The 13011-nt window shown below is 42.4% G+C and overlaps 1 protein-coding gene across 3 annotated transcripts in view; it reads left to right on the forward strand.

Moving 5' to 3' along the window:
• The window catches only part of SYT14 (synaptotagmin 14), a 167352-nt gene that overhangs the window by 81319 nt on the left and 73022 nt on the right, over window positions 1-13011 (forward strand). For all 3 annotated transcript variants that reach the window (XM_075863273.1, XM_075863271.1, XM_075863272.1), the window contains one exon: window positions 499-693. In XM_075863273.1, coding sequence (XP_075719388.1) covers window positions 499-693 — 195 coding nt within the window. The remainder of the gene's footprint in view (window positions 1-498; window positions 694-13011) is intronic.

Consider the following 13011-nt stretch of genomic DNA (forward strand, 5'->3'; position numbering starts at 1 on the left):
ATGGAGGATATTGGGTATTACATTGTATCATAAAGTCTGATCTGGGATAGCTAACATTTTAAAGGACTTCTCCAGATGAAGCAAGCAAGTCATTTTACAAGTCAATTAGCACCTGTGACCACAGATGCTAATTTACAATACTGGTGTCTCATTGATTTATGCACAGGCCTAAAGTTTCCATTCATCATCATGTTCTCTATTTCCTTTTATAATTACATGGCGCCAGATAAGTCCCAATAATCTATTTTCCCTATGCATACCACGGGCCGTATTTTTGGGCCGTGCTTCCATTCAAAGTATGGGAGCCCGGCCAGTAAATATCGAAAAGTAGGACATGCTCCATAATTCCCGCCACGGTTCTACGGCACAGACTTAGCCTTAGCTAACAAGTCCCAAGTGTGTGTATATATAAATGTGTATATATATATAGACACACAGCATATATCACCAGTCTGCCATAATGAACTTTCTAGCGGTGTGTTTATCTGTTTTTACTAGGCCGAGACCTGCATGGTTCATCATCAGAAAGTGAAGATGAAGGTCTGGCTAAATACCATGAGGCAAAAAGTCGTTTGCATGGCTCCAGACCAGCCTCAGACAAGCAACAGAACTACATGTGGGAAACCAGGCAGAAGTACAGTCCGCTGTCTGCAGAGTATGACGGATACAGCAGTGAAGTCTCTGCAGATGAAGGTAAGTCAAATGGTATATAGATATGTGAAGAATAGGTATATATAAGAGAGATATGAGACAAATAGATAGATAGAAGATGGATAGAAATAATATATAGATAGATAGATAGATAGATTACAATCTGTTACAATGGAGGATGCAAAGTGACGTGTATTATGATGATGTGTTTATTATACCTTCCCTAGTTATCAGGGCCAGTTTTAGACAAAGTGTGGCCCTGGGCAAAGTTAAAAGTGGGGCCCCAAATGCAGAATTAGGGCGTGTTCACATCTGCGTCTGGGGTTCCATTGATGAAACCAAACACTGATATGAACACACCCTTACTGTTTCAATAATGCAGTCAATTCAGAAGGCGGTCTGCAGATTTTGAGCGCGTACAGGAGTGTTGCAAGCCCCAAAAGCATATGTCCCCCCTCACACCAAAAAATTGTCTATATACATATACAGTTATTACATCATACCACTATACCAGATTAAATATTACCTGCATACCGTTACTGACCACAACTCACTATTATAAGACCAATATTACCAATAATAACACAATATAAGGTCCAAATAATATCACCACACCATAACCACGTAGGGACTCAATGATACCCCCGTACTGTTGCTGAATAATATCGGCACACCATAACCACATAGTGACTGAATAATACTGCCACACCATAACCACATAGTGACTGAATAATACCTCCACATCATGACCACATAGTGACTGAATAGTACCCTATATATAGGGTATAATATATCTAGTGACTCACAGGTGATGTTTTCTCTGATTAGAGTCATTCAGTTTCCCTTTTTTTCTCCATCCGACCCAGACCACTGTGACGACTTATTCCAGCCATGACTTGTCTCTGCAAAATTTGACACACAGATATGTTGGTTTCTCGTTTTTCCAGAATCCTCCCCACCTATACCCCATCCTCTAAACAAACTCTTAATCCACAATGCCCCAGATTGTAATAATGATCCTTCAGTTTTTGACACAATAAAAGTGCCCCATCAGTAACTTTGCCCCCTGTAGATAGCGCCACACACAGCCCCCTGTAGATAGCGCCACACACCGCCCCCTGTAGATAGCGCCACACACAGACCCCCTGTAGATAGTGCCACACAGCCCCCCACCTGTAAATAGTGCCATACAGCCCCCCTAGTAGATAGTGCCACACAGCCACACTTTGTATAGGCCACACAGCTCACCCACTTAGTATAGTGCCACATAGCCCCCCTTGTGTATAGTGCCACACAGCCCCCTCTTGTATATAGTGCCACACAGCCCCCCTTGTATATAGTGCCACACTGCCCCCCCTTGTAAATAGTGGTACACAGCCCCTCCTTGTATATAGTGGCACACAGCCTCTCCTTGTATATAGTGGCACACAGCCCCCTTGTATATAATGCCACACAGCCCCTTCTTGTATATAGTGCCACAAAGCCCTCCTTGTATATAGTGCCACACAGCCTTCCCCTTGTATATAGTGCTACACAGCCCCCTCTTGTATAAAGTACCACACGGCCCCCCTTGTGTATAGTGCTACACAGCCCCCCTCCCTTGTATATAGTGGCACACAGCCCCCCTCCCTTGTATATAGTGCCCCACAGCGCCCCTCCCTTGTATGTATTGCCACACAACCCACCCTGTATATTGTGCCACACAGCCCCCCCTTGTATATAGTGCTACACAGCAATCCCTCCTGTATATTGCCACTCACCCCCCCCCCCCCCGTAAAAAAGAATATTGTACTTGCCTTGCCTCGTTCCCGCGATAGACGGAGCGTTACACAGGGATTGGTTAAGACGCATGCGTAGACCAGCGTGATGCCATGACGTCATCACGCCAGCCTGCGCAGGGAGTCTTCCCAGTGCCTTATAGGCTGCAGGCCTGATGTGGCCTACAGTCTATAGTATTAATTAGTATCTGCGTCCTGAGGATGCAGATATAAGTGAATGTGGCTGTCTCTAGCACGGGGGCTCCCTCCGGTGCTAGCAACGCCACTGAGCATGAGGGGGCCCGTGCCGCCCGACCCATAAATGTTATTGGCCAGATGGCACGGGCTTCCTCAGGCCTAGTAGCAGCTGCGGGCCCTAAATGGATGAGCGGCCTGGGCAATTGCTCTCTTTGCTCCCCACTCACACCGGCCCTGCTAGTTATTAGCTGTGACCTCACTGTACTCATTATTCTCATACTGTGTCATGACTGTGTGAAATAACCCTTTACAATGACTTCACTTTGTTTATTATCCATGTTCAGTGACATCACAGTGCATATTAATTCCATAGTGTGACATCACAGTTTTGTCATTTCTGTTTTATGACATTACTGTGCATTATCCCTATTTAGTGGTACACTGTGACCATGATCACTGTGTACACCGTCTGTGTGCTGTGACATCACTCTTGCTAATATTTCTGTGCTGTTACTTCCCTTTAGTGACATCACAATCTTTTATTATTTTTGTGCAAAAATATCACTGTGTTTATAATCTTTGTGGTGGGATATAACTGGGGATTTTTAGAGGTGGCAGTTGCACCTGTGAAGTAGTTTTTGAGGTGGTCCAATGGTTCCTTTGCCATATAAGAGGATACCTGTACTATACATTGCATGTAAAGTTAAGGGTCCTGTTACAGTTTTTGCATTAGAGCCCAGATTAAGTTATACCTCTGCCGTTAGAGTATATGGGTACTACTATTGTATTTAAATGTAACTGCTGCATTATGGGTATTAGTTATGCCTTCAATCCTCAATAAAGGACAAAAGCAAAAATCCTGCTTCGTAAATTATTTCAGCGGAAAGATTTTAAGAAATCTCATTCACACAGTGCAGTCGTAGCTTTGCCATGGTTTTCTACGTTGACTTCAATGGGGAAAACTGCATCAAAAAACGCATTTAACAACTGCGACAAATGTGAAAGTGATTGGCTCCAAATTGTGTTGTCTTATGCTGGACCTTTGGGGCCCATTATTCTAAGTGCCTGGGCCCCATGGAGGGTCCTGTAGTGGACCTGTCGGACCCTTCTGGCCCATGTAAACCTTCAATAACAGGGAGAATACACTTTGTGTGGACAAGTCCTTATGTTGGGACTGAGAAAAAAGTGCAACCTCCAGAGCCTTTGTTTGATGTATACATACATTAATAATTTATATCAGATATAAAAGATAAACCAACGATTCTCTGTCAAGCCATGATGTATATGAACAACAGACACTCTGTACATCCATGTGGGACATCTAAGGTTTTATCGCAAAGAGAGAACAGAGGGATAATGATGTGAGACGGAGAAAGGATGTAAGAGAGTGTCAGTCACGCAGTCCACAGTCTTTTCTTCATCTGTGGCTTTAATATGCAAATGAGATGCAAATCATAAATAGGGGATTGCTGTCATCTAAGATGGCTTTAAGATTTATCAGATCAGTTGAATAATCTGTGACAACCAAATCAACAGAAATGTCAATAAACGCAATTGTAATACATCAAAACCCTGATGCATTCATTTTTACAAACTTTTTTTTATTTATTTTTTATTGGTACTTTTATTTTTTAAATAGGTATTGGCCCCTTTTATATTGGGTACCCTTCTAGATGCAGAAGAGATGGCAGTAGACATAAGTAAGTTGTTGGCCAGGAGATCTTTTATCAAGAATTAGTCTAGGGTCCCTCAGTGACTACTGGTCATGTAATGGTCGGGGAAAATTGCAGGATACCGTGATGGTTGTACAACCTTAATGTTTTCCTATAGGGGAAAAAGTCGCTGGCATCAAGGCGATAATCTGAGAAATACCAACACTGTCAGAATATTTGCACTTGTCCATAGGGGAACATCCCACGAAGGGTGCAATTATAGACTGGGATGTCGCCATAGAGTTCTATCTTTAACCTCACCAATTCAACCACTGTCATGTACATGGGACTTGGCCAATCATGGTGGGACTACTTTTTCCAAAAATGCAGGTTGTGGTCATTTAACCTATTTTTGCACAATGCTGTAGGTTACCAACGGGAGTGCATTTCTCCACTTTCTCAGTGTAGGGGTATGTTCACACAGGGCGGATATGCTGGACGCTGTGGTGCAGTTTTTTGGGCAGAATGTCTGCTGTGGAAAACAGCACTGAAAAAAAATAAGGTTTATACTTACCTGTAGCCATGGCGATGCATACCTCTGATGTCCTGCAGCCCGGCCTCCTGGGATAACGTTTTATCCCATGTGACCACTGCAGCCTGTGATTGGCAGCAGCAGTCACATGGGATGAAACGTCATCCCTGGAGGCTGAGCTGGACGCAAAACCAGAGAGTTCTGGATAAGTATAATCTTTTTTTTTTTTTTTATTTGCAATTTTTTGGGTGGAATCGCAGCTTTTGCGCCGCAAAAATCGCACCATGCTGCGCATTAAACAAACGCACTGCAGGTCAATTTATGAACGTTTTTTGGCGGGTTTTTTCCGCAGCGTGTGGATGAGATTTGTTCAAGTATGATCCACTTTACTGCTACTGTAATGCTTTGCGGATTTTCTGCAATGAAATCCGTTGTGGAAAATCCGCTGTGTAACGCTACATGTGAACCCTGCCTAGGGGGGCAGTCACACACTTTCTTACAAGCTATATTTTGTTTAAAAAAGTCTGATCATGGTAAATCCCATTTCTACAGAACTCAAACATCAGCCGTCAGTTTTCTTAGAAGATCCGTCATGACCTTTTTTTCTCTTCACCATTAATTGCTGATTAATTTAAAAATATATATTTTTTCATAACATGGCCATATTCAGGATGCATGTCAAACGGTTCAAAAAAAATGAATGATCCTATAGTGTAGCTCCGTGTGCTTCCAATTTTTATATAAAGGCACACAGAGGTTTTTCTTTATTCTCAAGGACCACACAGCAAAACATGGACTACAACAGGTACATAATATAAACCCCTCACCACGCTGTGTACCACCAAATCCAGTCTGTACACACAGCATTGGCGGGTGCATGAGGCTCAAGACGGAATACCTTCTCAAAAAGGAGAAGAAATATGATAGAGATGAGCGAATATTCAAAAAGTTGGGCATGACAATATTTTTCCCTCGAAATATCCCCAATTTTCCTGATTTATTTAAGTGCTAAAATATTTAATATAAAAAACATATATCCCCAAAATTTTTCTATTTTCCATTTTACCATCTTTTTCATATAAAGATTAAGACTGCAGCACTTCCTGAAGGATTCCTCTAGATGGCCATGTAAAACTTCCTTTCAGACAGGGCCATTATCACGGCAATGATTCTTTTATACCTTGTCGTTATGGAAGAAGGAACATACGCACACACTTCTATTCATCGCAGTGTAATAATAATGGCGGGTTGTATATTTCATCCAGGATCGTTCTCCGCAACCTCGTAATGTGTAATATTAGTTACTTTTACATTCTAATAAATGTACGGTACATACTTGCTGTTATTCCTTCTTAGTACAGCCGGTAGCAGTCGTTTTTTAAGCAAATGTTTTATATTTGGACTGTATAAAATTGCTGAGAATATGAAGAAATGTCTTAAACTTGCCTTCTGGATGTCACTGCCTTCACGTATGTTAGAAGTATCCACAAGCTTTAAAAATATGCTTTCTTTCATGAGCACCCTGACTTTTTGATGTAAATTAGTGTCAATTTTATTTTCTAAATTACAGCAAATTTTATTTTTTCTAAAATTTGGCAAATTGTAGATTTCCAAACATTATTTTTCCCTTTTATGTTAATAAGGGAAAAATAAGCTGATGACAGGTTGTCCTGCTGCTGGAGCCCCCAGCGATCCGCTATAATCTGTGGGGAAACCTGTGTTTAATTTCTCTGCAGTGCCACCACAGGAGAAATAAGGCATTACACAGATTTAATTCAATGCATGGACATGCTGGGTCCTCCAGAAGGAGAGACTATCTTTGTGTTCACTCTCTAGTCCTTCTAATTCATGGAGGTCCGGAACTAGGGATCCAACTCTGTTCACTCAGTATGTCCTAATGGGGTATTTGAAAATGCATTTTCTAAATTATAAGTTTTTCATATACACTATTAGGTCAAAAGTATTGGGACACCTACACATTATACCTACAGGAGCTTTTATGACATCCCATTCATCCTGGCCCTTGCTGTTCTTCTTATTCCTCCTCTGCATTTGGTGGCCACTCTCTCTGCCAACTGGGTTCTAGGGTGCGTGTGCACTAACCCTTGTTTTCTTTAAGGGCCAGCGCACACCAAAACTCTATTCTCTCACTTTTCCCTTATATAAAAAGCCCTGGCTCTCTGGAGTCATTGCCAGAGCAATTTTGTTCCTTAGTGTCCCTAGTGTATTTCTGCTATCTCATTGTTGGATTCCCGTGGATTGACCTCTGTTTGTTTCTTGACCATCCATGCTTGTTGCCTACCCTACCAGTTGCTACGTTACACGTGACGAACCTCTGCCGCCTGCCCTTCCGGACTACACAACACCAGTTATGTCAGCTGTCACCAAGGGAGACTACTTTGGGGTAGCGCCAGGAAAGTCCAGATCCCTGTTCAGGGGTTAAAGGGTAAAGACCAGGTGTTGCCTTAGACTCCGCTACCCGCGGTAGCCCCAAGTCAAATCCCATGGTGTCAACGTAGGTTGACACCACCCCCTGTTGGCCTGGTGACTGTTAATTCCTCAGGCTCCGAGACAAACCTCATAGGCCCGTTTTATAACCGGACCCCTTTTTTGTGTCAAAACTCAGTGCAATCCTCAATGTTCATAGTTTTATTTTAGCGATATGATGAACTATTGTGAACACATATACTCTTAACTTTCTGGCCTTTAGGTGTGTATCAAAATATGCTGTTACAAGTCTGTGCGTCTCTGAGAATTGAATTGTAAATTATTTTAGTAGGCCATTGGAAGCTAGAGCCAAAAGTAGACAACCCATTCAAAGTCGACAATGTCTACATTAAAATGATGATTTAGTGACTAGTCACCTTTTAGAGCGCTCCTAGTCCTTCCCTGGCTTCATGATGCGGAAAGGACCTGGAAACTGTTTTATTGGGGGGCTGTAAGCACAACAAACATGGCACTAGTTGAGACTTATGAAGTGCTTCGCCCTCCCAGGCAATTAACATACTTGAGGTGGGAGTAGGGGTACCCTGTGAGGGCAAACATTTTTAGGGGTTCCCTATGGTTAAATAATTTGGAAACACTGCTTTAGAGACCAGTCTTTTCATCTTAAATCACAGCAATGGGTCAATGGAAATGTGTAATGCAACATTTTAGGGGTCTTCTGAATGGCTTAAAGGGCTCACATATGGGATAGGCACCTTTATACCAGCCCTCTAACTGGCATTTTAGGAGATCGTTTATGGGGGTTATTGTGCCCTTTATTTCGGTATTACTAGGGCATCTGTAAGATTTGTAAAGTTGCCTGTGACAGTGACAGGTTCCTTTTGATGGGTTTGATATTTTTTCTTGAACTGCCAGGTGTGTCTTTAACTTTAAGGGAAAGCCACATCTATTATTGCCACTGTGATTCGACTTTGTACATTTCTTTGGCGTAATGAATACTTCTTATAGATTATTATCATCTTTGTGAATGACTGTCAATCAGGCAACAGTCAAATATATTAAAATCTATTTCACTCCAAATCCTTTTGTAGTGTAGAATACCAGCTGCGTCCTTCAACGTAATGTATTATTTTATATATATTATTTTTACATTTTAGCACTTTTAAGACAGAATTGTTTCGTAGAGTGCTGTCAGCGGAAATTACCTATTTTTAAAACTTATACAATATGCAGTAAAGAAAGGAAATACTCATGTTTTTTTAAGAACCTCCATAAGACAAATTGTATGCTTTCTGCTTCATAAGTTCAAGCTTCGGATTTTGTCACTGTTATTATTTGCGCTAAAGCTGTTATTACTGACACGATGGTTGGGAAAAACAATAGGATGATTTATTATTGTGAATGAAGGCTGCTCCTGGCTTTGAAGCCTGTCAATTAACATGACTCTCCAGCGCACAGAGTGCAGCCATCTTCCTCAGTTTGCAGGAATAAATATGACGAAATGAAATAAAATAAAAGATTCTACCCTAAAAAAAAAACTTAAAATTAAAGGAATGTTACACTTCAATAGACTGCACAATGTTTGGTGGCGGCAAGAGACATCCAGGCAGAAGGAATATCTCGGCAGCTGTGTATTGAAGGGATAACGGGCAATAATCAAATGTCACAGAAGCTCAAGTTACATTGCTTCAAAAGCTATAGGTGTATTATTGAATAATGTATATTATATAGGTTTATGGGTGTTATTATATGTTAAGTAGGTTAACCCCTTTAGGACACAGCCTGTTTTGGCCTTGTGGACACAGATGATTTTTTCAAATCTGACGTGTCACTTTATGTGGTAATAACTCCGGAACGCTTTTACCTATCCAAGCGATTCTGAGATTGTTTTCTCGTCACATATTGTACTTTATGTTAGTGAAAAAATTTGATTTTAGAAATATGCAACATGTGGCCCTAGTGTCCTAATGGACTGAAGCACAGGTCTCAGAAGCAAAGGAGCACCCAGTGGATTTTGGGGCCTCCTTTTTTTAGGAATATATTTTAGGCACCATGTCAGGTTTGAGGAGGTCTTGTGGTACCTAAACAGTCGAAACCCCCCATTTTGGAAACTATACCCCCTCAAGGCATTTTTCTAGGGGTATAGTTAGCATTTTGACCCCACAGTTTTTTTGCAGAATTTAGTGGAATTAGTCTGTGAAGATGAAAATCACCTATTTTTCTGTGGAAACATAGAATTTTTTCATTTTTACAAGGAATAAAGGAGAAAAAGCACCCCAACATTTGTAAAGCAATTTCTCCCGATTACGGCAATACCCCATATGTGGTCGTAAACTGATGTTTGGACCCACAGCAGGGCTCAGGAGGGAAGGAGCGCCTTTAGGCTGGGTTCACACGTGGCGGAATTTCACTTAAATTCCGCTGCGGACACTCCGCAGCGTTAATCCGCAGCGGAGCCGTTTGTCCATTGACTTACACTTTAATTTAGCAGTGTTCGTTTAGACGAGGCGTAAAATTCCGCTGCGGAGCATAGGCTGCGGAGCGGAATTTGGTGTCCGCAGCATGCTCTGTCTGTTGCGGAGCAGTGGCGGACTCATGGCGGAATTTCTCCATTGACTTCAATGGAGATTCTAATTTCCGCAATGAAGTCCGCAGCTGTCATGCACATGTTATGTGTGCTGCGGATGCGTCTTGCTTTTTTAACTTGACATTTCTTCATTCTGGCTGGACCTATGTATTTCTAGGTCTACAGCCAGACTGAGGAAGTCAATGGGGCTCCCGTAATGACGGGAGCGTTGCTAGGAGACGTCTGTAAATAGTCACTGTCCAGGGTGCTGAAAGAGTTAAGCGATCGGCAGTAACTGTTTCTGCACCCGGGACAGTGACTACCGATCCCAATATACAGCAACCTGTCAAAAAATAGAAGTTCATACTTACCGAGAACTCCCTGCTTCTGTCTCCAGTCCAGCCTCCCAGGATGACGTTTCAGTGTAAGTGACGGCTGCAGCCAATCACAGGCCAAGCACAGGCTGCAGCGGTCACATGGACTGGTGCGTCATCCAGGGAGGTCGGGCTGGATGCCGAAAGAGGGACGCGTCACCAAGACAACGGGCGGTAAGTATGAATTTCTTTGACTTTCACAAGGGAAAGTGCTGTCCCTTCTCTCTATCCTGCACTGATAGGGAGAAGGGAAGTACTTTTACCGCAGTCCGCAGCAGCTAGTCCGCATCAATTTACTGCACATTTTGTGCAGATCCGCAGCAGAATCTGCAACGCAGATTCTGTGCGGCATTGATGCGGACAGTTGCGGACGAAATCCGCCACGTGTGGTCATGCCCTTAGGATTTTGGAGCGCAGATTTTGCTGGATTGGTTTTCAGTGCCGTGTCGGGTTTGCAATGCCCCGGAGGGACCAAAACAGTGGAAACCCCCCAAAAGTGACCCTATTTTGGAAACTACACCCCTCAAGGAATTTTTCTAGGAGTATAGTGAGCATTTTGGCCCCTCAGGATCTTTTTTAGAGCTAAGGTGACCAAAAAACAACGATTTTGGCACTTTAAACTCTTTATTTCTTACAGCATTCACCGTGTACAATTAATTATTTTACTTTATTCTGCGGGTCGGTACGATTACGCCGATACCATATGTGTATAGTTTTTTTTTTACGTTTTGCAGCGTTTGCACAATAAAATTATGTTTCTACAAAATAATATATTTTCTGAGACACGCTATTCTGAGCCGTAACTTTTTTATTTTTGTCGTCAAAAAAGCTGTGGGAGGTCTTGTTTTTTGCGGTACGGGTTGTAGTTTTTATTGGTACTGTTTTGGGGTAAATGTGACTTTTTGATCACTTTTTATTCTATATCTTGGGAGGGGTGGTGACCAAAAAATAGCGATGCTGACATAGTTTTCCGTTTATTTTGTTTGCGGCGTTCACCGTGCGGAAAAATTAACATTATAGTTTCATAGTTTGGGTCGTTACGAACACGGTTATACCAAATATGTGTACTTTTTTTTTTTTAACGGTTTCATTTTTTACCTATAATAAATGACTTATTATAGGAAAACAAAAACGTATTTTTACATTTTTATAAAACATTTTTATTAACTTTTTTTTACTTTTTACACTTTATTTTTTTGACCTGCAGCTCTGATCGCTGCTAGAATACATTACACTACCTAGGTAGTGTAATGTATTCCAACTGTCAGTGTGACGTCACAGTCACTCTGACAGTTGGTCTACGAGGATCAGCAGAGGCTGATCCTCATAGGCTTCCATACATGGCAGACCCGGAGGCCGTTGTTTGGCCCCCGGATGCCATCACAAGCATCAGCAGCCCCCACGATTGCATGGGGGCTGCTGATGTGCTACAAACCCCCTACATGCGGAGATCGCAATCGAGCCCCGCATGTAACGGGTTCATTGCCGAAATCAGCGGTGATGAGCTGCTGATCGGCAACACTGGAGTGTCAGCTGTCGGGGACAGCTGATCTCCAAGTTCCCGATGCACACCTTGTCGCCGACAGTGTGCATCGGGAACGACACAGTGACTTCCTGTCACTCTGACAGGAAGCCTATCAGGACCAGCCGAAGGTTGGTCCTGATGGGCTTCCGTCTCTCAGACACGGAAGCCATTGTTTGGCTTCCGTTTGCCATACTAACTATCGGCAAACCCCGCGATTTCGGAGCGGGGTCTGCCGATATGTTAGAAACCCCCAAAATTCCACGATTGCAACCGATCGCCGAATTTAAGGGGTTAATTCACCAAAATCAGCGGCAAAGGACCGCTGGTCTGCAAGAGTGGAGTGTCAGCTGTCGGCGACAGCTGACCTCCCGGTTTCCGGTGCACACTATCGCCCACAGTGTGCATCGGGAAAAACTCAGTAACTATACGTCCTCGTGCGGGAAGTAACCTCCCACAACGACGTACAGTTACGTCCTCATGCGGATAGGGGTTAAAGGATGTTTTTGTCCGCTTTGGACTTTTTAAAAGGGTCCCTTCTGGGACCCCCAGTGATCACCTATAATATATGGCGAAACTTCTCAGTAAGTGTTCAATTACCCTACAGCGCCACCACAGGAAAAATTAAGCATTACACAGTATCCTTTCAAATCAATGGGTTGTCTGTGTAATATAGGACAGGACAGGTCCTCCAGAGCGAAAAACGCTTTGGACCACTCTCCACTCTGGCCAAGAGATGAGGATCTTTTGAAAAGAGGACCACCTCTATTAACTCAAAATTTTCCTAAAAAGATATGTGAAAATAGGTTTTTTAAACTAGACAATCTATTCCATTTCCAAGAACAATTTATTCCAGCATTTCACTCTTGATTGGTGACTCCAAGATGTGACACTTTGAACCTTGTTACTCCTGATGTTTGAGTTCTTGTGTGTTGACTAGGGATGTCACGACACCAGAATTTGGACTTCGATACCGATACTTCGTTTAGTATTGCGATTTCGATACCAATTCGATACTGTGCCAACAGTAATAAAAAAAAAAAAGTTCTTCCGTTTTCTGATGTGAGGCGCGAGGAATTTTGAATGTGCCTCACATTAATAGTAATTAACCCCATCATGTTTCTCAGTCATAATGGGTTAATGTGTAAGGTACATGATGGGGTTAATTACTATTAATGTGAGGCACATGGAGGTTAAACTCATCGCACCTCGTGCCCCACAATAAGTGAAAGAAAGCAGTGTTTATTTTTTTTTTTTACAGCGCACACATCATAAATGATGCAAAAAAATTTTTGTGAAGGTTATTACGGCCGC

Source organism: Rhinoderma darwinii, chromosome 4 (assembly GCF_050947455.1).
Source record: "Rhinoderma darwinii isolate aRhiDar2 chromosome 4, aRhiDar2.hap1, whole genome shotgun sequence".
In the NCBI taxonomy this organism is placed as follows: domain Eukaryota; kingdom Metazoa; phylum Chordata; class Amphibia; order Anura; family Rhinodermatidae; genus Rhinoderma; species Rhinoderma darwinii.